This window comes from Phoxinus phoxinus (assembly GCF_949152265.1).
Source record: "Phoxinus phoxinus genome assembly, chromosome: 9".
Lineage (NCBI taxonomy): Eukaryota > Metazoa > Chordata > Actinopteri > Cypriniformes > Leuciscidae > Phoxinus > Phoxinus phoxinus.
In genome coordinates, this window is record NC_136884.1 from 19,903,201 (window position 1) to 19,931,062 (window position 27,862).

Consider the following 27,862-nt stretch of genomic DNA (forward strand, 5'->3'; position numbering starts at 1 on the left):
TTCATCTCAGCTTGCTTGCTAAAATTAGGCCGTTTCTATCCGAGAAGTCTCTGGAAGTTGCAATCCATGCTTTTATTACGACTAGGCTGGATTATTGCAACTCCATCTACTATGGTATATATAATCTCAAATTTCTCATTTACAAGTGGTTTGAAATGCAGCTGCGCAATTTTTGATAGGATGTAAAAAAAATGACGCATGTCACTCCCCTTCTGAAAGTTCTACATTGGTTACCAGTTAGTTATAGAATTGGGTTAAAAATCCTATTACTTTTCTATAAATCTCTACATATTCAAACGCCAAACTATCGGTCTCATTTACTCCACCCATAAAAAGCCAAAGGTCTGAAGATCAAAACTTAATTTCCAAGAACTCGCTTAAAGAGCTTTTTCTGTGTCTGGTCCCACTTTATGGAACAACCTTCCAAACTAAATTAGGACTGCTTCTACTTTATCTGCATTTAAATCTAGTCTCTTTTCGTTGGCTTTTAATACATTGTAATGTATTGTTTTGTTCTTCTCTGTTTCCTTTTATATGTTATCTTATGGTATTTTATTTTGTATTGGACAACACTTTGGTTAGCCTTGTTGCTGTCATTAAATGTGCTTAAGAAATAAAGAACTGAGCTGAACTGATCATGTTGTGTGACTTAGAAAACTATCATCTTATGTTCCAGTTGAAAAAATTATATTTAATCTAAAAAAACCCATCTTTATTTAAGAAGATTGGGACAAATATATCGATTATATGAAAAATCTTAATTATTGGTGTTTCTCTCAGTCTCAGACAAAAGGAAAGTTCAGTATCCAGCTGTGTGTCTATGAAGAGTGACGGATCTATGCGTCATCCCCCTGATCTCAGTGATGAGACCTTTAACACCAGGTGAGAGGATAATCATTATTCATTAATCATTATCTCGTCTTTTATGAGAAAGTGCTTTCCTGCCAATTACACGTTGTGATGTATGCACTTAATATGCTTGTGCACTAGAGGGCGCTCTAGCTCACCCCCTTTGTATGTTGTGTTGAACATGAAGAAGACTGAGTTCCCAAGTAAACAGAAATGAATCTACACGGCAATCGTCTCTGCTTATCATTGTGTTATATAAAGACAAGATATAACATTTTGGCGACGAGGAAAATCCTTATTGAACCCATACTGCAGATCTGATCCGAACGACACCCGACGAAATGGCTGTGTTTATCGGTCATATGGATGCCTTTGATGAGTCAGCCGAACAGTGGGCTACCTACATAGAAAGGTTTGAACAATTTGTTGCTGCTAATGACATTGCAGATGAGAAACAAGTTGTTGTGTTACTAAGTGTAATGGGTGCATCTACATACGGACTGCTGCGTAGTTTAATCGCTCCGGATAAACCGGGTGGGAAGTCATTTGATGACATTGTGCGTGTTTTGAAAGAACATTTCTCGCCGAAACCGATCGTGATTGCAGAAAGATTTAGGTTTCATAACTGCAATCAGCAACATTTGCAACACATTTGCAAGATGCATTAAGAGATCGCTTTGTGTGCGGGCTGAAAACGGAGTCTACACAGAAACGGCTACTGACGGAAGCAGCTCTCACATTTCAAAAGGCAGTGGAGATTGCAGTGTCTATGGAAACGGTCACGAGGGAATCTCAACAGTTAAGTGGCTCTTTGAAAGTGAATGCAATGTCCTTGCAAGAGCAAGGGGGCAGCAAATGCTACCGTTGTGGAAGAACAAACCACAGTGAAAAAGATTGTTATTTTAAAGAGCAGCAGTGCCACAACTGTGGTAAAACAGGCCACATTTCCAAAGTTTGTAGAATTAAAGCAAAACACACAACTGAATATAAAAAGTCTAAATCAGTGAGGATGAAAAATACCCAACAGAAAAAGAGAGTGCATCATATGAATGTGAAAGATTCGTCAAGTGATGATACTACTGATACGGAACTGGCACTGTATGTGATGTCTAGAAAGGAGGAATTATCACACATCTGTCTAAAGCCAAATGTAGAGGGTGAAATCTTGGAAATGGAATTAGACACTGGAGCTGCAGTTTCTTTGATTTCAAGAGAACTTTACAATGAACGACTAGCCCATAAACCATTGGGAACGACAGATGTGATTCTGAAAACCTATACAGGTGAGGCAGTGTCTCCAGTAGGGGTCATCATGGTCAAAGTGACAATGAATAAACAGAAAGCAAAATTACCACTCTATGTCGTGGAAGGAGATGCCCCACCACTTTTCGGGAGAGAGTGGCTCAGGAAAATTAAGCCGAATTGGCGTGAAATTAAAAGTGTGGGTAAAGGGTCAATGGAAACACTGCTAGCTAAGCACAAAAATGTCTTCAGAGAAGGACTGGGCTTGCTAAAAGGTATTGAGGCTACAGTGTCACTCAAACCACAGTTCCAGCCACGATTTTGTCACGCACGCAATGTACCCTACGCACTGAAACCGAAAGTGGAGGCAGAATTAAATCGTCTATTGGAGCTGGGGGTCATCTCCCCGGTAACATGCAGCGAATGGGCTACCCCTATCGTACCAGTGGTAAAAAGGAATGGGGATGTGAGGATTTGTGGAGATTTCAAAGTAACAGTGAATCCAGCCCTTTGTGTTGATCGTTACCCAATTCCACGAATAGAGGACTTATTCTCATCATTGGCAGGGGGTCAACGTTTCACCAAACTGGATCTCTCAAATGCTTACTTACAAGTGCCTTTGGCAGAAAGCTCACGCAAATGTCTCACTATCACCACGGCGAAAGGGCTGTTCTGTTACAATCGTTTACCATTCGGCATCGCTTCGGCTCCTGCAATATTTCAAAGGGCAATGGATCAGATCTTACAAGGCCTTTCCAATGTTCATTGCTATCTAGATGATATATTAGTGACGGGGTCAAATGACGAGCAGCATCTAAAAAATGTAGATGCAGTCCTCAGCCGTCTGGATGAGTTCGGGCTATGTGTCCAACGTGAGAAATGTGAATTCTTCAAAGATTCGCTGGAGTATTTGGGGCACATCATAGATGCTCAGGGTCTTCATAAGTCACCAGAAAAGGTCAGGGCAATCAGGGATGCGCCTGCACCGAAGGGCGTCAGTCAACTTCGTTCATTTCTAGGACATATAAACTATTACAGTCGATTTATCCCTAATCTTGCATCAGTATTAGCACCCCTCAATGCTCTTCTGTGTAAAGGAAAGCAGTGGCTGTGGTCTCTTGAGTGTGAGGATGCGTTCGACAAGGTAAAAAAATTGTTGCTGTCACAGAGTGTTAATACCCATTATGATCCACAGTTACCAATCAGACTGGCCTGTGATGCATCGCCATACGGTGTGGGTGCCGTCATCTCACACATCCTACCAGACGGGCTGGAAAAACCAATAGCCTTTGCCTCGAGAACATTGAGCAAAGCAGAGCAAAACTATGCTCAAATTGAAAGGGAGGCACTTGGAATTGTCTTTGGAGTACGAAAATTCTACCAATATCTGTACGGGCGGAAGTTTACATTGCTCACGGACCACCGTCCGCTGACAACCATTTTCAGTCCAACAAAAGCTATTCCATCTATGGCTGCGGCCCATATGCAGCGCTGGGCTTTGTTGTTGGCAGCATATGATTACGATATCCAGTACAGAGTTGGTGCACACCACTGTAATGCGGACGGTCTATCACGTCTACCTCTGCAAAACCCATCTCAGGTTAAGCAGGACACAGTGGAGTTGCTTCAAGTCAAGCATCTGGATTCCTTGCCAGTGCTGTGTTCAGATGTGTGTAAAGAAACAAGGTCTGACTCCACTATGTCACAAGTAATGGAGATGGTGGCAACGGGACGGTTTTCACAAGTCACAGATGCAAATAATGTGCTCGCCCCGTATGTGAACAGGAAAGATGAGTTGACTACACAACAGGGTTGCCTCATGTGGAGTTTGAGAGTTGTCATTCCTCCTAAACTGAGATCCAGGGTACTGGCAGAGCTGCACACTGGGCATCCGGGTGTCGTAAGGATGAAGGCAGTTGCTCGGAGCTATGTCTGGTGGCCTGGCATTGATGCCCAAATTGAACAATTGTCAAAAACCTGTCACTCATGCCAAACGACGCAAAAAGCTCCTGGGCCCTCACCATTACACCCTTGGAAGTGGCCAGAATCTCCTTGGCAACGAATACATGTGGACTTTGCAGGTCCATTTGAAGGACACATGTACTTTGTAGTTGTGGATGCTCACTCCAAGTGACCAGAGGTGTGTGTGATGGAGTCAACTACATCTACCAAGACCATTCAGGTGCTGAGAGGATTATTTAGTCGTTATGGACTCCCAGAAGTGCTGGTTAGCGATAACGGACCTCAGTTCACCTCGGAGGAGTTCCAGACATTCATCAAGTCTAATGGAGTGACACACACACGTTCTGCACCTTTTCACCCAGCTACAAACGGCTTGGCTGAACGCTTGGTTCAGACATTTAAGCGGGCACTACGTTGTTCTAAGGGGCCAACTTCGATTCAACAAAGGCTGGACACCTTTCTACTGGCGTATCGAAACATTCCACACGCCACCACAAAGGAATCGCCTGCCATGTTGTTTCTGCACCGCAGGTTGCGTTCTCGCTTGGATATGTTAAAGCCTAATGTTGCCTCTGTGGTGGAAAAAGCACAAATCAAACTGTGCCAGCAGCGTCAAGTGCATGCTAAAGACAGAACATTTTCTGTGGGTGACAAAGTATTGGTGCGTGATTATAGGAGGGGAAAGAAGTGGACACCTGGTGTTGTTTCAGCAAAGACAGGCCCTGTATCATACACTGTCGATGTGGGATTTTCAGTTCACTGGAGACGTCACGTTGATCAGATGTTGGCACGTCTAACTGACTGTAACAACGAAAATGAGACGGGACCGGAGGTCAATGAGGTTCCTGAGGGGAATCTGACAGATCCTTGTGCACATCCCAGGTCAGAAGAAACTTCACCGCCTAGTCTCGATCCAATCCAGACTGGGTCAGCACAACCTGTTGATTCATTCCCAAGTGAAACAGGTGAAGTGTTACGCACTCCACACAAAGAGTCGAGGAGATACCCGGAACGTGCCATTAAGCCCCCGATACGGTTTAGCCCTTAAGGTTTACCTTGGGAAAAGTTGATTCTTTTGTATTTATTTTGACAGTCATGGCACTGAGGTTAGGTAAAAGAATAAGTACAACACAGTTCACTGAATGATTATAGTGTTCAAACACAGATGTTCTATATTTTTGGCATTACTCTAAGTACTGTATTAGACAGGAGTATAAGTGTGTCAAGCATGTTATAGATTAATATATAGAGAGAGATGTAAAAAAAAAAGGTAACACTGTTCATGTTCTATTTAAGTGTATATGTAACAATGTTACTATGTGGGGAGGAATATGTGATGTATGCACTTAATATGATTGTGCACTCGAGGGCGCTCTAGCTCACCCCCTTTGTATGTTGTGTTGAACATGAAGAAGAGTGAGTTCCCAAGTAAACAGAAATGAATCTACACGGCAATCGTCTCTGCTTATCATTGTGTTATATAAAGACAAGATATAACACACTTTTTTATGGCTTTCCAGTTTTCACTGTTATAATGTTACTGGTTATTATGCATCTCCTGAAAGAGTAGCCTACTGAATCTCCTGATCAAAACAGTGAAACACAGGCGAAGAAAATGCAGATATAAAAACGTACCCGTATTAAAGTGTTGATTAAAAAAGAATGCAGCTTGAATTATTTTATTTTATTTTTTAAAGCAGAGGGTCTGTTCTTTCTTTTGATATATGTACATGATGCATGTTCAGATATTCATACAACAAAATATTCTGGGGGCCATGAAATTTTTGTGAAAATTATCACAAACGCTGACATGGAACAGCTAAAAAAAAAAAAACCCTGGCAGGGAAAGAGTTAAAGGGGTCATAAATTGCATAAGTTTTGTTCAGTGTAAGCTCACAGACTCTGTCTCTGTTGACACGATGTAAACATTGCCTCGTTTCCATTACCCTTCAAATTGTGCAAATTGAAATTGAAAATGCGCCCAATGGAAACACGTACATTTAGCAAAAACTTCCATATATCGCAAAATATTTTTTATGCTCGCATGTGGTGGTTTTTCAGGCAATTCGAAAAAGGAATATTTTGCAAAACTGCAATGGAAAGAGTTTTTCCGCATTTACAGCCGATCTGGCATACGTAAACGTCGATCATTGATGCGGTCGATCACATGGTGTGTTCGGACAGAAGATGAGACAGAGTTCTTTATTAAAATCATAAAAGACAAAAGAATTACAGGAATACTGGATTCTAAACAACAAAGAAATGCCACAATTTATCAAGACCTTGAAGCAGATATGAGGGAGAAACACCTCATACGTGGCGCTCTCAAATATAAGGGGCTTTCCTTGCCATTAATGCTTCGATAGCAAGCCTACGTCTCCTTCGATTCAAAATAATACCTAGTGCAGTGGCTGGGATATACGTAAACCTACCAACATCCCTTGCCATGATTTTTGGAATGACTTATGTGGAAAAAATTACATTTTAGTCACATAACATTGGTTAATGGAAACGCCGTCATTTCGCAATAGTTTTTTATCGACATTTAGAAAGCATTGCAAAAGTTTTACGCAAATCTGTAATGGAAACACGGCTTATGAGATTCCTTATACAGTGTAGACGTTTCAATGATTATGAAGGGGGTTTTGGTGAGAGAGCAGAACTGGCACTGAACTAAAATTATCGACAGATCCAGTAATTATATAGGGAACATCCTTTGATTGCTTTCTGTACATGATTTAATCACAGTTTGAATAACAATTGGTTTTCATGCTACTGAGGCCCCGTTTACACGTACATGGTTATTTTGAAAAACGGAGACATTTCTCTTCGGTTGTGCCCCTCGTTTACACGCAAACGGAGAATTCTCCTCTGAAAACGATTCTTTCTAAAAACTCCGGCCAAAGTGGAGATTTTGGAAAACTTTGTTTTAGGCAGTCGACATCACAGTATGCGACAGAACTTGCACTGCGTCAAAAGTGCGACCTATATTTTCGGGATTCTGATTGGCTAACGTGGGCTTGAGCTTCTAATAAATAACCGGCCACGTGTAAACGTAGCCTGAAAGGAACAATGTGAAGTTGTCTGTACAGTCAATGGGTTGATTTACCAATGCATAAACATAAATAAATGATTTTGAGACAGAGCAGGTAATTAAGTCCCTACATTTCAAAACAATTATCTATTGCAGATAATTCACAATACTTATGAAGGTATGCAGAAACAATGCTCTTCCACAATTAAGAAAATGTTGTTTAGACATTTAAATCTATTTTTATTCTTAGCAATCCTGATGTAATATCTTTCTCTTTACTAACTTGTACTAGTAGATGAGCCAAATAGACGAAGAGGTGTTGATCTGTGTCTGTGCAGGCAGTCTTATGATAATGTATTAACCTCTATTCTCTATTGAATGATATAGAGAAGGAAGTAGAAATAGTTGTTCCCTTTCGAGGGAACTCCACGCTGCATCTGAAGTCAACGCTGTGGGGAATGCCCTGTGTCTGAAGCATGTGTGCAATTATTCCAATTCGGATTGGCGTAACGTCACCCTGTGACACATGATGGAATACCACGGTAGCTAAAAAGGATACTGGACGCAGTGTTAGCTTCAGTGTCTTCAGCAAGTGCTCTGTGTCTGATTTGGTGTTTGTTTGTCACATAGGTAAGCAAAGGAACTAGAATATTATACAATATAAGAATCGCACGGCTTGAGTCTTGCGTTAGACTAGGCAACGCATAAATTACGGGTCCTATATAATGAAAATCTACAGAAACCTCTAATCATCTTATGTTCCAGTTGAACAAAATAATATTCAATCTAAAAAAGACATCTTTATTTAAGAACATGTGAGGAAATGTATCGATTATATGAAAAATATGAATTATTGATGTGTTTCTCTCAGTATAAGACAAAAGGAAAGTTCAGTATCCAGCTGTGTGTCTATGAAGAGTGACGGATCTATGCGTCATCCCCCTGATCTCAGTGATAAGACCTTCAACACCAGGTGAGACGATAATCAGTATTATTAAGAATTATAACTTAAACTACATTCATAATTTAATAAATCATAAATTACAGTTTTTTCATTATTTTTGACTATACAGATTTGTTCAATGTTTTGTTTAGTTTGTTCTCTCAAATGTTCTTGTCACCGTGTGAAAGAACCAGATATTCAAAAAAATCTCTCATTGGTCCCAATTCTGGCTGTGCTTGATTGCTGGCCATAACGAGCGGCAGCTGAGGTGAATCAGCTGCGCTTCATTGAAACACGCGCTCAGGACAAGGGAGCATAAAAGGGAAGTGTTTGAGCAGTGAGAGGGTGGTGTATCTGGGCAAGTGTGTGTCTCCCGACAGCAGTGTGTGTCTTGACAGCAGCGCAACAAGAGAAAGCTGAAGGTTGAATGTCTGATCGGTGTTCTATTGTGAAGTTTCCCCGAGACGTGCTCATTAAGTGAGTTTTTCTGAAGCAACCATGAACAGCAGCACCACGAAGTAAGCAGTGGTGGAATGTAACGAAGTATTTGTACTTCGTTACTGTACTTAAGTAAATTTTTACGTATCTATACTTTACTTAAGTAAAAATAATAATGCATACTTTTACTTTTACTCAAGTAGATTTTTCAGCAATTATCTGTACTTTGTACTCCACTACATTATTAAAATGCGTGTCGTTACATCCTTCCGAATCTCTTGCATAATTTTTTTTTGGTCGACTGACGTTTTGGCGTTGCTGGCCAATGCACGTTGAAACAGATCGGAGATCTGATTGGTCAAAGAACTCACGTGCTCAGCGCGCGTTTTCAAACAGCACAAGCGGAGCTTCCGCTTGTGTTGTTTGAAAACGCGCGCTGAGCGCGCGAAGTGTAAATCGAAGAAAAGGACACGGACCGGTGGACACCAAATATCAAAATGGACGAAGAGCCAACAACGTCGACTGAGCTTGAGTCTGTGCCCTGCAGCTCTGATTCTGAGAGACATCCCTGGCCTTATTTAAGCAAGTTATTTGAATTTAAAGGTTCAAAGAATGACTCCTGGCGTTTTCAATGTGTCAAGTGCCTACCTCAACGCAAAGAACTGTTGGCGTTTAAAAACTCCCCTTCAAATTTGAAGAAACATATAGAGGTAAGACATGCAATGCTAGTTATTAATATTTAAGTTACAAACTTGCTATGACATGGTGCTATGACTGTTATAGAAAAACGGATGTCAACATAACAAAAATATCACACCAGTATAATATTTGTTTGACGAATTGACGTAAGTTAGTGGTAACGTTACCCTAACAGGGCAACTTCATTAACGTTAGCTGGTTATTAGCACAGCAGGGACGATAGCTTGCTAGTACGTTACATTTTTGGAGATGAGCAAACTACTGCTATATCTGTACATTCGTAGTTGGCTAAAATAGCTGTTTGTTTTGACTCGATGAAAAAAAAAATGTATACGGCCCCTAGCTTCTTTACCATTCAACATTGGGTATTTAGTTGACATTCACAAGTAAGCATGCAGCCAAAACTATATCGTGTTTTGATTCGATTGTGAACAATTTTGCACTATGACAGTTGTTTTTCGTCAATATCATGACATTTTTTTAGAATTTGCAAACATATGTTGGTTTCGCGTTTCAGTGCCCCATACAGTGGTTTGTTTTGTATTAACGTAAATGTAAAATCCTGTAACTTTAGGGTCCAAACTCTTAGTTTAACATGGCAAATACAGTAGCTTTTTGCTTGTGTGGTACTTACTTACATGTTGCCACCAGTCATTACAAAGTAATATGCTAGTAAAATGTAAGGTTAGTGTTTTCACTTGCACTTAACTAGTAGTGGTTTAGATTAATTCTTGAACCCTTAAAAAATATTTGTATTTATAAAAAATGTATTTTAAAAAATACATTATGTTGTGAGATTTATTTTGGTTGTAGATTGACTATATTACTAAATACTAATACTACTAATGCTAAACGTGTATTAATTCTGTTGTCACTATCTTTTATAGAGAAAGCACCGACCACTTCTGAAGGAGTACTTGGCAGCAACTTCTTCTAAAAAGAAGGGGACATTGTTTGCTGATGGAGGTCCTTCAATAAAGCAGCGAAAACTTGAGGACATCAAAGCATCTCAGAAGACCATAGACCTTGCAGTGGTTAACTTTATTGTCCAGGGTTTGCACCCTTTTGGAGTAGTAGAACAGACTGGGTTTGTTGATTTAATACATTGTACTCAACCTGATTACACAGTCATGTCACGTACAACATTGAGAGAGAGAATTGATAAGTGCACAAAGCAAATGAAAGAAAAATTGAAGAATGCAATGCAGACTGTTAAGTATATCGCCACGACTACAGACTGTTGGACAGCTCATAGGCAAAGTTTCATTGGGGCTACTGCCCACTGGATAGACCCAGATACCCTAGAAAGAAAGTCTGTGGCTCTGGCTTGTAAAAGGCTGAAAGGGACACATTCTTATGATGTGTTAGCCAGTGCACTTAATGATATTCACAGTGAGTATAACATCCGTGAAAAAATTGTTAGGACCACAACCGATAATGCCTCAAACTTTATTAAGGCCTTCCGAGTTTATGCATGTGAAGATGAAGGAAGTTCAACTAAAGATGAGAGTAAAGGTGTGAATGACAGTGAAGAGGAGGATGCAGAAGAGGAGACAGAGGGTGTTGAAGTGGAAGCTTTGATGGAGGAAGAAGATGAGTGTTCTGAATATCAGCTTCCAAAGCATCACCGTTGTGCCTGTCATAATCTGAATTTGATCTCAACCGTAGATGCTAGAAAAGCTGAATCAAATGTTATGTACAAGAAGATATCTCGTGCAGCATTTGCCAAGTGCTCAGCTCTTTGGAATAAGAGTGCCCGGTCATCTACAGCTGCAGAGGTTATTGAGAGGGAGTGCAAGCTGCAATTGATCCGTCCAGTTGAGACCAGGTGGAACTCTCTCTTCCTTGCAGTTGAGCGAATACTGAGGATAATTAGGGAAAGTGGAGAAGGAGCAGTCAGAGCAGTGACCATTGCACTTAAAGTCCCAATGTAAGTTTGTCATGGAGCAGATACGTAGTTGTGATGTGGTAGGCTATTGATTGTGTGAAATAATGTTGTTTACTAATGATTTACTCCATTTAATTGAACTGCAATATAGCCTATGCTTATCATGCTGACATTATGCATGTTCTCACATGGTGTTTTACAGGTTCAGCCCTGCAGAACTTGCTTTCTTGTCTGACTATGCATCAACCATGAACCCAGTCTCTAAGGCACTCAACATATTGCAGGGAGAGGTGGATGTCCACATGGGATGGCTGGTACCCACTATAACGCTCCTAACTGTGAAGCTGGACCGCCTCCGAACTTCATCCAAGTTCTGCCAGCCACTGATCTCTGCTCTTCAGGAAGGAATACAGCAGCGGTTTGGAAAAATGATGAATGACCCAGAACTCATATCTGCTGCAATTTTACTTCCTAAGTTTCGCACATCATGGACAAGCAATGAAAACTTGCTAAAGTTGGGTAAGTCATTTAAATAATTTCTTTGTCAAGCATTCATTTGTTAATAGAATAATGGGTAGTGGTTCATTTTAACCAATATATGTTATTTTCAAAGCTAACTGGTATTTTAAAAGGCTAGACAGAAATACTCTTCATTCATGTTTGGATATTTTTTTTTGTGTGCAGGCATGGACTACATCAAGGCACACATGGAGGAAGAGCCAGCCTTATCATCACCTGGTAGCCATTCTGGATCTGAGGAGGAAGACTTTTTTGGCCTTATGAAGGGAAATGTCCACGAAACCACAAAACAGTTGGATGTCTATCTGGCCAACACTTCTACCTCAATGGACATACTCAAGTCAGTGCCCACAGTTTTTAATTTGTCCCTGAAGCTCAACACACCATTGCCCGCATCAGCAGCATGCGAACGAATGTTTAGCACAGCAGGGCACATTTTTTCTGCAAAAAGAGGCAGGCTAGGGACAAAAAGCTTTGAGAACCAAATTTTGTTGAAATTGAACAAAAACTATTGGTAATGCTATGCAGAACCAAATACAGTATTAGGGCTCTAATACTCTCATGTTCTATAGGGGCATTTTGCCCTTTTGATTGCCTGGCCAAAATTTTTATTTGAAGGTCCTTTGTTTTTAAGTTTCTTATCGTAACATCTGCCTTTATATTGACTTCATTGTTTTTCACATAGATTCTTTTATTTTTTTTTGTCCTATTAATGTTAGGTTGATCAGAGTTCTAAATAGCAATATTGCTTGCATGTTTTAGGAGAAGCACTCACCCTTGTCAAATTAAAGGACTAAAGGTAAAGGACTAAAGCAACTGTTGTTGAGCAGAATAAACTGGTCATACAAATTTGATTAAAGTGTTCAGAATAACACTCACCTGTGTGCTTTTGAGTTTTTTAAAACTATACTGCTCTTAAAAGTATAGTAAAAAATAAAATAAATTGTATGTCATAATTGGCTTAGCTTAATTAATATTTAATGAGTAATAAGTAAATAACCAGATTTTTACAGTGTGTCAGTATTGCAGAGAGCTTGCACAACAACCCTTTCCAGTACACAATAGAAATTGTTTGTGATTATTACAATTGAACAGCCCAGACATCGAGACAACTGATTGTACTTTTACTTAAAAAAATACTTTAAAGTAAATTTAAAAGTATGTACTTATGACTTTTACTTAAGTAAGATGTTGATGTAGTAATTGTACTTTTACTTAAGTATATATTTTGCAGAGTAATTGTACTTTTACTTAAGTACTAAACTTAAGTACTTCCTCCACCACTGGAAGTAAGTGAGGAGATTATACAGCAGAAAAAGGAGAAGTGACTGGCCAAAGTGAGAGATGAAACCATTGCAGGATTGGAATAACACACCGAGGAAAAGTTAAGTGCACCCTTCATTTGATTACCCTTTGAGAAAACCACATGTGAAACTTGTCCATCACCAGTGTGTGACTAACCTGTGTGTGTCTGCAGTGTGTGTTATCCTGTTGATAGAGCGAAACGTAGTAACTGGAACAGCTGGGAGGATCGCTGATGTGCTCACGTCAATCTTCTGAAAACACTTCCTTGAGTCATTCACCCTACAGCGAGAAGAGAAACGGGTCGATTAATCACTGTGGAGATGAAGTGAGTTTGCAGTGTCTGAAAGAGTGAAATGCACACGTGTGAGGATTTATAAGAGTGATTTATGCACAAGTGTGGTGAGATCAAACGACTGTGTTTCCTCTGAAACTGTGATGAATGAAAATTGACGTCTGAATATGAAGATCCCTTCAAATTGATCTGTCTAAAGCTGTGTCCAGGTTTCCCTTTGTGCACGGTTTGGCGAGGAGCTCAATACACCCTGAGCACCACAATTCACGAGCACTATCGCTCGCGTCAACGAAAGCCCAGTCTCACAAACTCTCCAACGACGCCGTTCTGCTGTACCCGGAAAGAGAGCGCAGGCGGATAAAGTACCGCGATCCGGCCACACAAGCCGAGCCTGAGCGCTGTCACTGTCTGTCCCTCGGAGAAGAGGAGAAACTGCTGTCCTTCCATCGGCTGTTCTACGAACACACACACAAGCCGAGCCTGAGCACTGTCACTGTCTGTCCCTCGGAGAAGAGGAGAAGTTGCTGTCCTCCCATCGACTGTTCTACGAACATACACACCAGCCGAGTCTGAGCACTGTCATTTGCCTGTCTCACGAGCACATCTGACGGGTCGAAGAGACGAAGAAAGCCACTGTCACTGTCTGAACCCCCGAAGAACCACTTACCTGCACCCCCGTTCCTCTTCCCACGCCGGGTCCCAGCCACGAACATTCGCATCACTGCTTTTATTATTTTAAATTAATAAAATACTTACCTTTTAAAATTCACTTCTTGTTGTCTGCCTCTTGGTGTCCTCTGGTGTCTGCTCCTCCGGAGTGTGGTTATTGACCCTCTGCCCTAACATCGGTTACATAACTTTTGGCGTAAGTCGGCAGGGTTACCACTCGGAGTTGAGCGGCCAGAGGACCCAGGATGGCGGACGAAGATGTACCAGCCGCCCGACCACCAACAGCATCTATGTTTATGTGAGTTCCGTGGCCTCAAAAGTATGGTGGATCTGGCTCTGAGCTAAGTTTGACGGACTGGAGGGCGCAAGTGGAGTACTTGGCCGGACTGCAAGGGCTCAGCGAAGCCCAGAAGATACAGTTTGTCCTGAATTCGCTTGAGGGGGAGGCGAAGAGAGAAGTCCGAGCAGCACCTGAAGCCGTCCGAGCCACCACACAGGCCATATTCGAATTTCTGTCTGGGCAATACGGTGATTCGACTCCAGTGGCAGTGTTACGAACGCAGTTCTTCAACTGTAAGCAGGGACCTGGGCAGACACTGCGAGCGTTCGCTCTGCGACTACGTGAACAGTTCTCCAGGCTGAAGAATCGAGAACATCATGGACTGGGAGATGAAGAGACATTGTTAAGAGACCAGTTCCTGTTGGGGCTACGAGAAGGTCCAATACGACAGAGTCTGAGATTACAGCTTCGAAGGGACGCCACCCTGACATTCGAAGATTTACAAAAGGAGGCCCTAGCCTTGGAACAGGATCACCATCAGACTGTAGAGACACCGGTGTGTATGGCTGCAAGTGGAACGAGTGCCCCAACACAGCCCGAACCGACCGACTGGAAGCGAGCCCTACGTGCAGAGTTAATAAAAGACGTCCGAGAAGAAATGGCTGAATTCTCAAAATCCATTCTTGGAGAGCTCCGCCGTGGACGGCCAGAGCCCCTGCCCTTACCTCGAGAACGTTCGTATTCTGACGGAGGGAGAGATCCGGGAAGACGCACCAGCCGCCCGTTCAGTTCCAGGTTCCAGTGGGATGAGCAGGGGCACCCGATTTGCAACACCTGCAGAGAGCCCGGACACTACAGCCGCCAATGCGGCTCCCGATGTAGCTCGCAAATTTTTTTTTTAGGACGACCGGCCACTGTGGGTCAAGTGGTCGGGACCCCCCGGATAGACCCTTGTGTGAACCCAGCTCCACGAGACGGCCTAGTGGGATGCTGTCCCCTCGTGGAGATTAAGATCAATGGCGTTACTGTTCGGTGCCTGGTAGACACAGGGTCCCAGGTCACTATGTTGTCTGAGAGTTTGTCCAAAGATCTGTTCAATGCCCATCACCTACCTGAAGCTGAAGTCCCTTGGCTCACCCTGCGTGGAGCAAATGGCCTGAGCATCCCCTACATCGGATACCAGGTCACCAACTTTGAAATCCACGGCACCACAATCCCGCAGAAGGGGGTAGTGATCGTGCGAGACTCCTGTCTGGGAGAACATCGAGCCCTGTTGGGGATGAACGTCATCATGGACTGTTGGGAGGAACTATTTCAGGCTGGACCTCTTCGTTGCACCTCCGCAGCCGAGAAGAAGGAGTGGGAGCGTGTTGTGACCGACTGTCGGCGAGTGCAGGTGGCAAGTTCCCAACGAGACCGGGAGGACGTTGGTCGGGTGGCCTGCCGTTATGCTGTCTCTGTCCCTGCCCAGAGCGAAGCTGTGGTCTGGGTTCGGCTTCCAGGACGGACCTATGGCCCTGAAGATTGCCTCCTTGTTGAGCCCCACTGGGAGTGCCAGACTGTCGAAGTCGCTCGGGGGTTAACAGTAGCCCATCGGGGCCGAGTCACAGTTAAAGTAAGAAACCCGAATACTTACCTCGTCCATCTTTACCGTCACCAACGACTGACCCGTATCACGCCAGTAAACCCCCATCAGGTGAGGGAGGAGCAGGAGGTCCGCTTCTGCCAAGTGAGCGCCACAGTGGTCGAGGTTGGCCTGGCGGAGAAGGAGTCTCGTCCTGGTCCCACTGCACAGGGCATGCCGGGCCACCTTCAGAGCGAGTCCCTGAAAGGAGAGGGCCTAAAGGAAGAACAAACCTGCAAACTCCAGAGTCTACTGGCCAAGTGGCAACACGTCTTTTCCACCCATGACGAAGACTATGGGTGCACTGACATAGTCAAGCACGCCATTCCTACTGGAGATGCTCCACCCAGTCGAGAACGATACCGCCCAGTACCCCCGACTTTGTATGCGGAAGTACGAGCCCTACTGAAAGGAATGTTGGGACGAGGAGTTATTCGGGAGAGCAGCAGTCCATGGGCCGCCCCAATTGTCCTGGTCCGCAAGAAGACAGGCTCCTGGAGGTTTTGTGTAGACTATCGGAAACTGAACTTGGTCACCAAGAAGGATGCCTTCCCCCTGCCCTGGATTGAGGATTCCCTTACGGGACTGACCTACGCCAGCTGGTACTCTACCCTGGACTTAGCGAGTGGCTACTGGCAGGTGAGGATGGAGGAACAGGACCGCGAGAAGACTGCCTTTACCACCCCCTTCGGCCTGTTTGAATGGGATCGCATGCCCTTCGGCCTCTGCAACGCTCCTGCGACCTTCCAGAGGCTCATGCAGCGATGCCTGGGAGGGCAGCTGATGGACTCCACCTTGGTTTACTTAGACGATGTGATCGTCTACTCCCCTGACTTCAATTCCCACTTGTTACACTCGGAGCAAGTCTTTCGGGCAATGGAACGGTATGGACTGAAGCTCCAGCCAGGGAAATGCCAGCTCCTCAGAAGAGAAGTTCAGTTCCTGGGGCACCGAGTGAGCGCTGCAGGAGTGGCTGTCGATCCGGAGAAGGTGTCCGCAGTACAGGGCTGGGTTCCCCCGAAGACCGTAAGGCAGGTGCGGTCCTTTCTGGGATTCGTCGGGTACTACAGACGCTTCATAAAAGACTTCTCAAAAATGGCAAAACCCCTGAATCAGCTGCTGGCCGGTACTGGTACCTCACGGAGCCGAAGTTCCCCCACCATCACCTGGAGTCAGGAGTGTGAGATCGCCTTCCACCGACTCAAGCAGGAGTTGTTGCAGGCCCCCATTCTGGCTTACGCCGATTTCACCCAGCCTTTCATCCTCTACACTGACGCTAGCAATAGCGGGTTGGGAGCCGTACTGGCCCAACGACAAGACGGGACAGAAAGGGTCATTGCCTACGCCAGCCAGAGCCTCCAAACCTGCTTCTGGGGCAGTGGAAGAGGTTGAAGTTGCGAGATGGTGTGATCTGCAGGTCTGTTCTGGACTCAATGAGATGGTATCTCAGGTGGTGGTGCCCGAAGCCCAAATTCAGCCGTTGCTCCAGGCCTATCATGACCAGTTAGGACATCAGGGCCAAGAACTGACAGTATCACTACTGCGTCGGCACTTCTTTTGGAGTGGGATGGAAGAGTCGGTGGGGAGGTATTTACAAGGATGCCCCCGTTGCACGCTGTTCAAGTCCCGGCGAGACGTGAGGGCCCCCATGGTTCCGGTGCGACCCAGAGCCCCGTTACATATGGTGGCTATGGACTTCCTGACCTTAAGTCGCCCAACAGACCGCTACCAGAACATCTTGGTAGTGACTGACTTGTTCACTAAGTACGCCTGGGCCATACCAACCTTGGACCAGACCGCCGCCACCACTGCCGGTGCCCTATGGAGATATGTCTTCCAGCCCTTTGGATGTCCCGAGACGCTCCATTCTGACCAAGGGCCGAACTTTGAGTCCCGTGTCATCCAGGAGCTATGCAATCTGTACGGATGCCGGAAAACCCGCACCACGCCTTATCACCCACAGGGGAACGGAGGGTGCGAACGCTTCAATCAGACGCTCTTGAGTCTACTGGGAACACTAGATGCAGACCACCAAGGTTACTGGACGGACAGCCTGCCGGCCCTGGTGCAGGCCTATAATAACAGCATCCACAGCACGACGGGGTATGCCCCGACCATGTGCGCCTGCCCACAGATCTGCTGCTAGGGGCAGTCCCGGCCGAAGCCCCCGCCACCACCACTGAATGGGTACACCGACACCATCAAATCAAATCAAAGTTTATTTATAAAGCACAGTAAAAACAACGATAGTTGACCACTGTGCTGTACAATGTCATACTAAAAAAGGTATAAAATAAGTGATATACACATATGCATATATACACAGTACACACCTATACACAAAAACATGCATAACACATACATAAATATAATAAAGACCGCAATGCAAAAAGAGAGAATAAGTAAATCAGAACACTGATAAAAGGTCTAAAAAGTCTAGGAACAGTTATATGCCTGAGAAAAAAAGATATGTTTTTAGCTTAGATTTAAATTCAGCTTCTGATGAAACTGATCTGAGGGAGACCGGGAGACTGTTCCACAACTTTGGCCCAACAACAGAAAAAGCCCGGTCACCTCGCAGCTTTAATCTAGATCTAGGGACCATCAGTAATTTTTGTTCAGAGGATCTCAGAGATCTAACAGAGGTTTTTGTGTTCACAAGGTCGCAAAGATAAGTAGGGGCTGAACCATTCAAAGCTTTAAAAACAAAAAGTAAAATTTTAAAATCAATTCTGTAGTGGACCGGCAACCAGTGCAAGGAGCGCAGTACAGGGGTAATATGTTCGAACTTGCGAGTACCAGTCAAAAGTCTGGCAGCTGCGTTCTGAACCATCTGAAGTCGATTTATATTAGATTGACTAATTCCGACATAGAGAGAATTACAATAATCCAGCCGAGATGACACAAATGCATGGATCACTCTCTCAAACTCAGAAAAGGTTAAAAAACTCTTGGTTTTAGATAACAATCGTAGTTGGAAAAAACAAGATCTAACTACAGAGTTTATCTGTTTGTCAAATTTGAGTGAGGATTCAAAAATGACACCCAAATTTTTTGTAGAGGATCTTTCATAGCAAACTAAGTCTCCCAAATCATAATTAAAGGTGCCTGAAGGCTCAAAAACCATAACCTCTGTTTTGCTCTCATTAAGGTGCAAAAAATTTGAAGAAAGCCAAGACTTAATATCAGCCAAACATACAGCTAAGGATCTCAAAGCTGTTTTGTCGTTTTGCTTCAGGGGCAAATAAATTTGGGTGTCATCAGCATACAAATGAAATGACAGCTTGTGCTTGGTAAAAATAGACCCCAAAGGAAGCATATATAGTGAGAACAAAACAGGAGCCAAAATAGAGCCCTGAGGAACTCCAAACATCAGGGCGCAGCTGGATGAAGAAAAACCATCAAGACAAACAGAAAAAGTCCTATCTTCGAGATATGATTTGAACCAGTCCAGAGCGCGACCTTCAATACCCACATATTCTTCTAGCCGCGATATAAGAATTTTGTGATCGACAGTATCGAAAGCAGCGCTTAAATCTAGAAGTAGAAGTATCGTTGAGTCCCCTGAGTCTACAGTTAATAAAATATCATTTAAAACTTTTAAAAGTGCAGACTCCGTACTATGATGCTTCCTGAAACCAGATTGAAATTTTTCAAATATATTGTTTGATTCTAAGAAGCTCTGTAATTGTACTAAAACCACCTTTTCTAAGGCTTTAGAGATGAAAGCCAAATTTGAGATCGGTCTATAACTTGATAAGACGGCCGGGTCGAGATTAGGTTTTTTAAGCAGTGGTTTAACAATTGCGTGTTTAAAATATCTTGGAACGGTTGCTGTAAGAAGTGACTTATTTATTATAGCTAAAATACTTGGTCCGACAACATCAAAGACCTCAAGAAAAAACCGAGTGGGAACAATATCAAGTGGGCATGTAGTGGGTTTCAAATGCTTAATTATATCTTGAAAGGAGCTTAAAGAGATTGTCTGGAATTCATTAAAAATTGGAGTGCAGAGATGCGGGACAGATAGGTCATAATTTGAAGATACTATACACTGTCTTATGTCAACTATTTTATCTGTGAAAAACCTGAGAAAATCTTCACATACTGCAGCTGAGGCATTCAAAGAAACAGCACTATTTGGATTTTAAACAGAGTTTAAAATGGTAAAAAGAGTTTTAGGTTTATGACAATTTTTTGCAATGATATCCGAAAAATATTGAGATTTTGCCAGTTTAACTGATTTTTGATACCCAATTAATGATTCACGTAGAATTTCAAAAGATACTTGTAGTTTATCTTTTTTCCACTTCCGTTCGGCTCTACGACAAACTCGTCTATGTTCTTGTGTGGTACTGTTTAACCAGGGTTCAGGTTTAGATTTTTGTCGTTTTTCTCGGACAGGAGCCACAGAATTTAAAATATCATTTGAAATGAAATTAAACAATTAAAGATGTTCATCTACATTTGAATTATTTAAGGAGGAATCAAGGTTGTACATCAAACAGGCCTCCTTAAAATAAACAGCAAAATCATCATTAGATGAAGGATTAAAAAGCCGAGTTTGCTGTAATAACCTCTTAGATTTCATAGTTTTACCATTTGGAAGAGAGCAAGTGAACATAATAGGCATGTGATCTGAAAAACTCAGGTCAAGAGTTTCAAGTTTACAAACTGGAATACCATGCAATAATACAAGATCTAAGGTATGGCCTTGTTTGTGAGTGGGACCATTTACCACTTGAATGAAGTCCAGAGAGTCAACCAGACTAAGAAAATCTTTAGCCAGGGAATTTGAGAAGGTCCAGAAGGTCTAGGGCAGTTTAAAAACGAGCAATTTGTTGGCACAAGTTCGGAAAAAGGGCTTGTATCCCCCGCAGTCATCCAAGTCTCAGTGATTAACAGAAAATCCAATTTATTTGAGGTAAAGAAATCTCGCAAGATGAATGTCTTGTTGATCAACGATCTTGAATTTACCAAAGCCATCTTTACCTGTACCGAATCGCAGTTCGTCTGTGTAGCACAGCACAGCGAGCGAAGATTGTTGAGATTTACACCCCCGCGGCGAAGACGTGGTGTCCGGAGACGAGGAGAGCTGGAAAACTTGCCCTGAGTCACAGGTATAATCCAAAAATACGCTACTTCGAGCGAGCGCCATGATGCAAATCAGCCACATCCCAACTCAAAGCGGCCCAAGCCATGGCATAATGGATGTAAGCTTGTTAGATGCAACTTTAATTTGACCGCGATACCCCCTCTTTTCCCCCTTCTTCTGCGGCGCTTCTTTTCAGGAAGGCTCCATGGCAACTGGCTTCGAAAGGCCGGGACATTCGTCAAGAAGGGAGGGGGTGGGCTATTAAAATTCTCAGATCTCAAATCAGTGTTTGATACGGCCTCAATAGAGTCTCTTATGTTTAAAAGCAATTGACGGTCATACGTAATCAATGAAAAAACTTTAGGAATAACAATAAAAAACAAAGCCAGGAGAGAGAGCAGACGGCCAGCCATGCACACCGGCGCCATCTTGATACCTCCATCAACTGGAGCCTATCGTCAACTCCATCGTCAACTCCACTCTGCCTATGACAAAGTAATCAAGCATTTGGATGTAGCAGCAAAGAAGAACAAGCGCTTGTACGACCGCACCGCCCGAAGGGCTCCTTTGTTACCCGGAGAACGGGTACTGATACTGGATAACCGGCGCCAGGGGAAGGGTAAACTCAGCGACCGGTGGGAGACCACCCACTACGTAGTGGAGCAACAGCAAAGGCCTGACCAACCTGTGTACACCATCCGTCTCGAGGGTAAGTCCGGCCCCGTGAGAGTCCTGCACCGAAACCTGCTGCGTCCTTGTCCCAATTACCCGCGACAAGAGACCGAGGCGCCGCCAGCGCCTGTGGCCCCTGCACCACCTTGGGTGGGCTGGCCTATGATTCGAAGAGCCCCCACTCCTGAGCCAAGGGAGGAAGAGGCCGCTGCCCCAGCTCGACGCTCCCAACGGGAGACCAGAGGAGTACCCCCTGCAAGATACGGAGAATGGGAGTCTGGACCCCGTTCTCGGGACTAGAACGGATCCGGTGGGGGAGGGTGTCACCGGGTGAAAGAACCAGATATTCAAAAAAATCCCTCATTGGTCCCAATTCTGGCTGTGCTTGATTGCTGGCCATAACGAGCGGCAGTTGAGGTGAATCAGCTGAAGCACGCGCTCAGGACAAGGGAGCATAAAAGGGAAGTGTTTGAGCAGTGAGAGGGTGGTGTATCTGGGCAAGTGTGTGTCTCCCGACAGCAGTGTGTGTCTTGACAGCGGCGCAACAAGAGAAAGCTGAAGGTTGAATGTCTGATCGGTGTTCTATTGTGAAGTTTCCCCGAGACGTGCTCATTAAGTGAGTTTTTCTGAAGCAACCATGAACAGCAGCACCACGAAGTAAGTTAGGAGATTATACAGCAGAAAAAGGAGAAGTGACTGGCCAAAGTGAGAGAGGAAACCATCGCAGGATTGGAATAACACACCGAGGAAAAGTTAAGTGCACCCTTCATTTGATTACCCTTTGAGAAAACCACATGTGAAGCTTGTCCATCACCAGTGCGTGACTAACCTGTGTTGCGGGCAGTGTGTGTTATCCTGTTGATAGAGCGAAACGTAGTAACTGGAACAGCTGGGAGGATCGCTGATGTGCTTACGTCAATCTTCTGAAAACACTATTCCTTGAGTCATTCACCCTACAGCGAGAAGAGAAACGGGTCGATTAATCACTGTGGAGATGAAGTGAGTTTGCAGTGTCTGAAAGAGTGAAATACACACGTGTGAGGATTTATAAGAGTGATTTATGCACAAGTGTGGTGAGATCAAACGACTGTGTTTCCTCTGAAACTGTGATGAATGAAAATTGACGTTTGAATATGAAGATCCCTTCAAATTGATCTGTCTAAAGCTGTGTCCAGGTTTCCCTTTGTACACGGTGTGGCGAGGAGCTCAATACACCCTGAGCACCACAATTCACGAGCACTATCGCTCGCGTCAACGAAAGTCCAGTCTCACAAACTCTCCAAACCCGGAACGAGAGCGCAGGCGGATAAAGTACCGCGATCCGGCCACACAAGCCAAGCCTGAGCGCTGTCACTGTCTGTCCCTCGGAGAAGAGGAGAAACTGCTGTCGTTCCATCGGCTGTTCTACGAACACACACACACAAGCCGAGCCTGAGCACTGTCACTGTCTGTCCCTCGGAGAAGAGGAGAAGTTGCTGTCCTCCCATCGACTGTTCTACGAACATACACACCAGCCGAGTCTGAGCACTGTCATTTGCCTGTCTCACGAGCACATCTGACGGGTCGAAGAGACGAAGAAAGCCACTGTCTCACCCACGAACCAGTGAGAAGAGGAACCCCCAAAGAACCACTTACCTGCACCCCCCGTTCCTCTTCCCATGCTGGGTCCCAGCCACGAACATTCGCATCACTGCTTTTATTATTTTAAATTAATAAAATACTTACCTTTTAAAATTCACTTCTTGTTGTCTGCCTCTTGGTGTCCTCTGGTGTCTGCTCCTCCGGAGTGTGATTATTGACCCTCTGCCCTAACATCGGTTACATTCTCATCATAACCAAAAGGTGTAGACACAATGTAAATATGAGATTCATTATGCAGTGTAAACAGTTTCAATGATTATGAAGGGAGAATACACAGATGTATTTATTTCTATTATGTAATATAGAGGAAGTAGAAAACAAGTTGATCCTTTCGAAGGAAATCCATGCTGCACCTGACGAAACGCTATGGGCAATGCCTCATCGTGACTGCGTCTGAAATTTCCTTTCTCTCTCTTTCCTGAGGTACTTGCATTGACTTTGGTTGCTGAACAAGTCCAGATACAGTAGATTCTTGATGATTTTGCCAGGAGTGCGCTGAAGCGTTCGTTTTGGGGTGGTCCACGTTGAATCCAATGAAGTTAACTTAAAGATAAAGTTGCCAGAAGGAGACAAGACACGTAGCGTCTCAAAAGAGATTGAGCCAAGATCTGAACTGATCAGAGAACTCTTAAAGTTCCTATCAGTTCACACACATTTGTTGAGGTGACCAATCAAAGATGACCGGGAGAGCGGACTTTGTTCCATTTTATTTTGTGTTGATTTGTTATGCATGTTTATTAAAAACAAGTTTTGTAATAACCAATTATTTCTGGACCTTTGACATTGCTGAAAATTCAGATTTGGACCTTTGAATGTAGACTTTGAGAACCCCTGCTATACACCATTAATTATGAAATGTAAAGAGGTTTATTTTGATACAAAGAAAGATGGGGATTTGAAGACATTAAAGCAGTGGTACACCATCATTTGGATATCAGCATTTGAAGTTACCCTAACATAACTAAAGAATCATAACTAGGCTAATATAACATAGGGACATGAATAAAACACAGGGGAAATACTATAAACATTTTGGACAGTGTGTGGGGAAAAATGGAGGCAGTGTCCTTGTGTATTGGAAGTTTGTCTCTAGTCTTTGACCAAATGGCTAGTGCCGTCTGGTCTCCTTTGCTGTCTTTGATGGTACCAGACACTGTCTCTGCTAAGGTCGTATCTGGAGAGCCGAGGTGATAACAGCGTTTGAAGAGAACTGGTTTTGCGACTCTTTGGGGCCGGTGACCTTATTTGAACAAAAGGGGAGATGGGGAAGGTTTTATGATGTCTAGGGCATTTTGATTACATCCATTCTTTACAAGGCTATCTATAAAGCCGACCAGGCGCGTGAACTACCTTCACCTCTGGAAGTGAGGGCCCACTCAACTAGGAGTAGGGTGGCATCTAAAGTGTTACTCTCAGGAGTTTCCCTCCAGGAGGTGTGTGAAGTGGCCGGCTGGGCCTCTCCGCACACATTGGTACACTTTTATAGCCTGGACTCCACACTAGAGTCTCGAGTGCTTTTATCCAAAGCTGTGCTCTTAGTGACTTCACACTAGAACAGGCATGCATCAGTATGGCGCAGTAGGTATTTCATTCCCCATAGCGTTGATGTCAGACGCTGCATAGAGTTCCCTTGAAACTGTTACCATGATTACCTGAAAAGGGGACCAGACACTGCGTCACCCTGCCATACTTCTTGCATGCCTGGGAGCAGCTTGCTTCAGCCAATCAGAAGCGAATGCTGCTTTGTTCTGGGTATCTTTTATAGCTTGCGGTATGCCTCTACACCCAACATAATTGGAAAAGTTGCACATGTGCTTCAGACACAGTCACGCTGAGGCATTCCCCATAGCACATAGATGCAGTGTCTCGTTCCTTTCTCAGGGAACCATGATTATAGTCATAACCTGAGATGTTTTGGCAGATTGGAAGTTTTTTTTTTTTTTTTTTTGGAATAACAATAAAGTTTTGAGTTCTGATACATTATGTTTTCATAGTACAATGACTTATATGTAAAAAGATCAAGAACATTTTGATTTCTCAATTCATGACCCCTTTAAACCGGCAATAAAGAGAGATTATCCTAATTATCTATGTTTTTATCTCAGTATCAGACTAAAGGAACGTCAGACAGCATCATGTTCACTAACTAGCTGTGTGTCTATGAAGAGTGATGGATCTATGCGTCATCCCCCTGATCTCAGTGATGAAGCAGTGACCACTGACACTGTGTGAGTACAAACATGTAGTTAGTGATTGAACTGCTGCGGTGATTGAACTCTTAAGTTGTGGCTGCAAGAAAGGCTGCCGCAGGCATTGCAAAAGAAAAAAAAAGCCTCCTTAAAGTGCACAGCTCTGTGTAAGTGTGGAGGAGACTGTGAATGAGACGGTAGCCACATTTCCACTGTCGGGCTAGTGCGAGCCAGGGCTTTCAACAGGCCAGGCAGGGCTAATAGCCCTGGCCCGCACTAGCACACCTGCTTTTATCCCGACAGTGGAAATTAAGCTAAAGTCATATTGAATATTCTACTCTTTAATAAACGGTTAATAAACAAAAGGATTACGCTTTTTAAACTCTGCACAACATGCATGCAACAGACATGATATTATGAAGTCTAGCCTAGGTTCTCAGATACTGTGATTTCCTTCTCACGTCACTGAATTCACCATTACCTATTCAGCTGAACAGTTAATGATGTTGTATATGGTATCATTGTAATCACTGACCATAAAAACATAGGGGTAGCCATAACCTTTTCTGTATTATCATGTACGGCTGAGCGCGTCTTCTTTACACTCACAAACGAACATTTTCTACTTTTACTCATTGAGAAGCACTGCTGCTCAAAATCTCATAGTTACAACGCGGACTGTTGAGTAGACGCGTCTCAAACCGATTGACCCAATACCGGTCCGTTACACCTGTGGGTCGGACGGCTGAGCGCGTCTTCTTTACACTCACTTACAAACGAACATTTTCTCGCCTATCGTGCGTCTACATCACACCCGTACCATTAAAAAGACAGATTATATCCAAGATTTCAGTTATAAATTAGCGTTAATATTGATAGCATCACTGGTAGCGTCGTTGCTAACTTACTGTCCATCTGTTTAAATGGCGAATATATCAAATTCGCTACGAAACGTTATGTTGTCTACCTTTTGGTGCAGGTGAGGACACATTCGAGCTGCACGTGGTGCAGTCTGAGCTGGAAGCTGTAGAGAAGCAGATCCGCGACCTTTTAGAGAGACAAGCCGAGCTAAGAGACCGGCGTTTAGCTCTTGAAACATCTCGCGTCAATGCACACAAATCAGTTAATAATCCGCAGACTCCGATTGCGTCAACACCGTGCGTCTCTCAGCATTGGTCACGAGCGCCAAGGCGGTTCTCACCAGTTTCATACACCCCGGCTCCGAGGCGCCGTCACGAAGCTTGGGTTGTTTCGCAGCGGAAGACGCGAAGAATCTCTCCGCCCCTCCCGGTTTTCGAGATTTCCACTCAGAACCGCTTCTCCCCTCTTCGCGAAACGGAACGCGATGCTGTGATTATCGGCGATTCAATTGTTCGGAACGTCCACGCTACGTCAGGTAAAAGTAAGGTGCGTAGCCACTGTTTTCCTGATGACCGTGTTTCTGATATCGCTGCGCGAGTACCCGAGATCTTGAACGGTGACGAGCGCGTCGGAGCTGTCGTCTTGCACGCAGGAGTGAACGACGTCAGGCTGCGGCAGACGGAGGTTTTGAAAAAGGATTATAGGAACCTAATCGAGACGGTACGCACCGCATCGCCTGAAATAACGATCATCGTGTCTGGGCCGCTCGCTTCCCACGTATCGACAAGGGCATGAGAAGTTCAGTAGATTATTCGCGCTAAATAAATGGTTAATGTCATGGTGCAATGAGCAGAAACTGCTCTTTATAAATAATTGGAATCTGTTTTGGGAGCGTTCTAGGCTCTTCCGCGCTGATGGCTTACACCCAAGTAGAAATGGAGCGGATCTTCTGTCGGATAACATCTCCAAGACGTTAAAGACCGTTTGACTAGTTACCAAAAATCCAAATCACAGTCTCTGCTGAACCAAATTAATTGATATAAATACTAGTGTGACCGAGCGTTTAGACAGGGTTCGCCTAACACTTCAGAAATAAGAAAACAATAAACGATAACCGTTTGGAACTCTTCTCCACTTTATTATAACACAGATCACCAACTCCAAAAGAAAACCCGCGACACTCCAGTACAAGCGCGCGCATGACCCATGCCAATCTACGGCAAGCCCCGAGGGGAAAAATACATACACACATATACTGTACAACAAGCGCCAGTACATCAAGAATTAGTGCATCATAACAGAGTCCAACAAAGTCTGTTACATACGTCCCCCCCTCACAAAATAAACGTCCCCGTTTATGTTTCAGAATAACAACATCAACCGTCAAAAACAATAAACAGCCGTGTACAATGAAACACAAAACAGAGTACATAGCACATTATTTTTACTGCAACAAGCCTATTAATAGAACAGGTTTTTTTTTTTTTTTTTTTTTGACAGTTATAACAGGCTCTACAATAGAACAAATTCAAACTTGCACTCTTCCATACCCATATACAGGCACTTCAATATAAAACAAAATCCTTCAAATGGCCCGGAGGTCTATGAACTCTCCCAGTCCTGCTCATGTTTCTCGTCACCAGAGAACGGCGGCGGTAGC

At 43.8% G+C, this 27,862-nt stretch overlaps 3 protein-coding genes across 5 annotated transcripts in view; all 3 read left to right on the forward strand.

Moving 5' to 3' along the window:
* LOC307004441 (uncharacterized protein) overlaps positions 1 to 9,487 on the forward strand; it is a 25,295-nt gene extending 15,808 nt beyond the window's left edge. The window contains exons 3-5 of the mRNA XM_079623686.1: positions 781 to 882; positions 7,959 to 8,060; positions 9,072 to 9,487. Coding sequence (XP_079479812.1) covers positions 781 to 882; positions 7,959 to 8,060; positions 9,072 to 9,084 — 217 coding nt within the window. The 3' untranslated portion in view covers positions 9,085 to 9,487. The remainder of the gene's footprint in view (positions 1 to 780; positions 883 to 7,958; positions 8,061 to 9,071) is intronic.
* LOC307004440 (zinc finger BED domain-containing protein 4-like) lies at positions 8,987 to 12,704 on the forward strand. Its single transcript, XM_079623685.1, has 4 exons — positions 8,987 to 9,178; positions 10,055 to 11,097; positions 11,258 to 11,574; positions 11,740 to 12,704. The coding sequence occupies exons 2-4, from the start codon at positions 10,298 to 10,300 to the stop codon at positions 12,090 to 12,092; spliced, it is 1,470 nt and encodes a 489-aa protein (XP_079479811.1). The 5' UTR covers positions 8,987 to 9,178; positions 10,055 to 10,297; the 3' UTR covers positions 12,093 to 12,704.
* The window catches only part of LOC307004439 (NACHT, LRR and PYD domains-containing protein 3), a 70,096-nt gene continuing 54,850 nt past the window's right edge, over positions 12,617 to 27,862 (forward strand). The window contains exons 1-2 of one of the 3 annotated variants that reach the window (XM_079623684.1): positions 12,617 to 13,204; positions 25,258 to 25,380. In XM_079623684.1, the coding sequence (XP_079479810.1) occupies positions 13,200 to 13,204; positions 25,258 to 25,380 (128 nt within the window). In that variant the 5' untranslated portion in view covers positions 12,617 to 13,199. Of the gene's footprint in view, positions 13,205 to 22,182; positions 22,511 to 25,257; positions 25,381 to 27,862 lie in introns of those variants that run through there. The other 2 variants (XM_079623682.1, XM_079623683.1) reach the window with 2 other exon arrangements.

Coding starts and splice junctions, on each gene's coding strand:
- LOC307004440 (XM_079623685.1), top strand. CDS start 10,298: ATGTCACGTACAACATTGAGAGAGAGAATTGATAAGTGCACAAAGCAA. Junction 11,098..11,257: donor ATTGCACTTAAAGTCCCAAT/GTAAGTTTGTCA, acceptor GGTGTTTTACAG/GTTCAGCCCTGCAGAACTTG. Junction 11,575..11,739: donor TGAAAACTTGCTAAAGTTGG/GTAAGTCATTTA, acceptor TTTTGTGTGCAG/GCATGGACTACATCAAGGCA.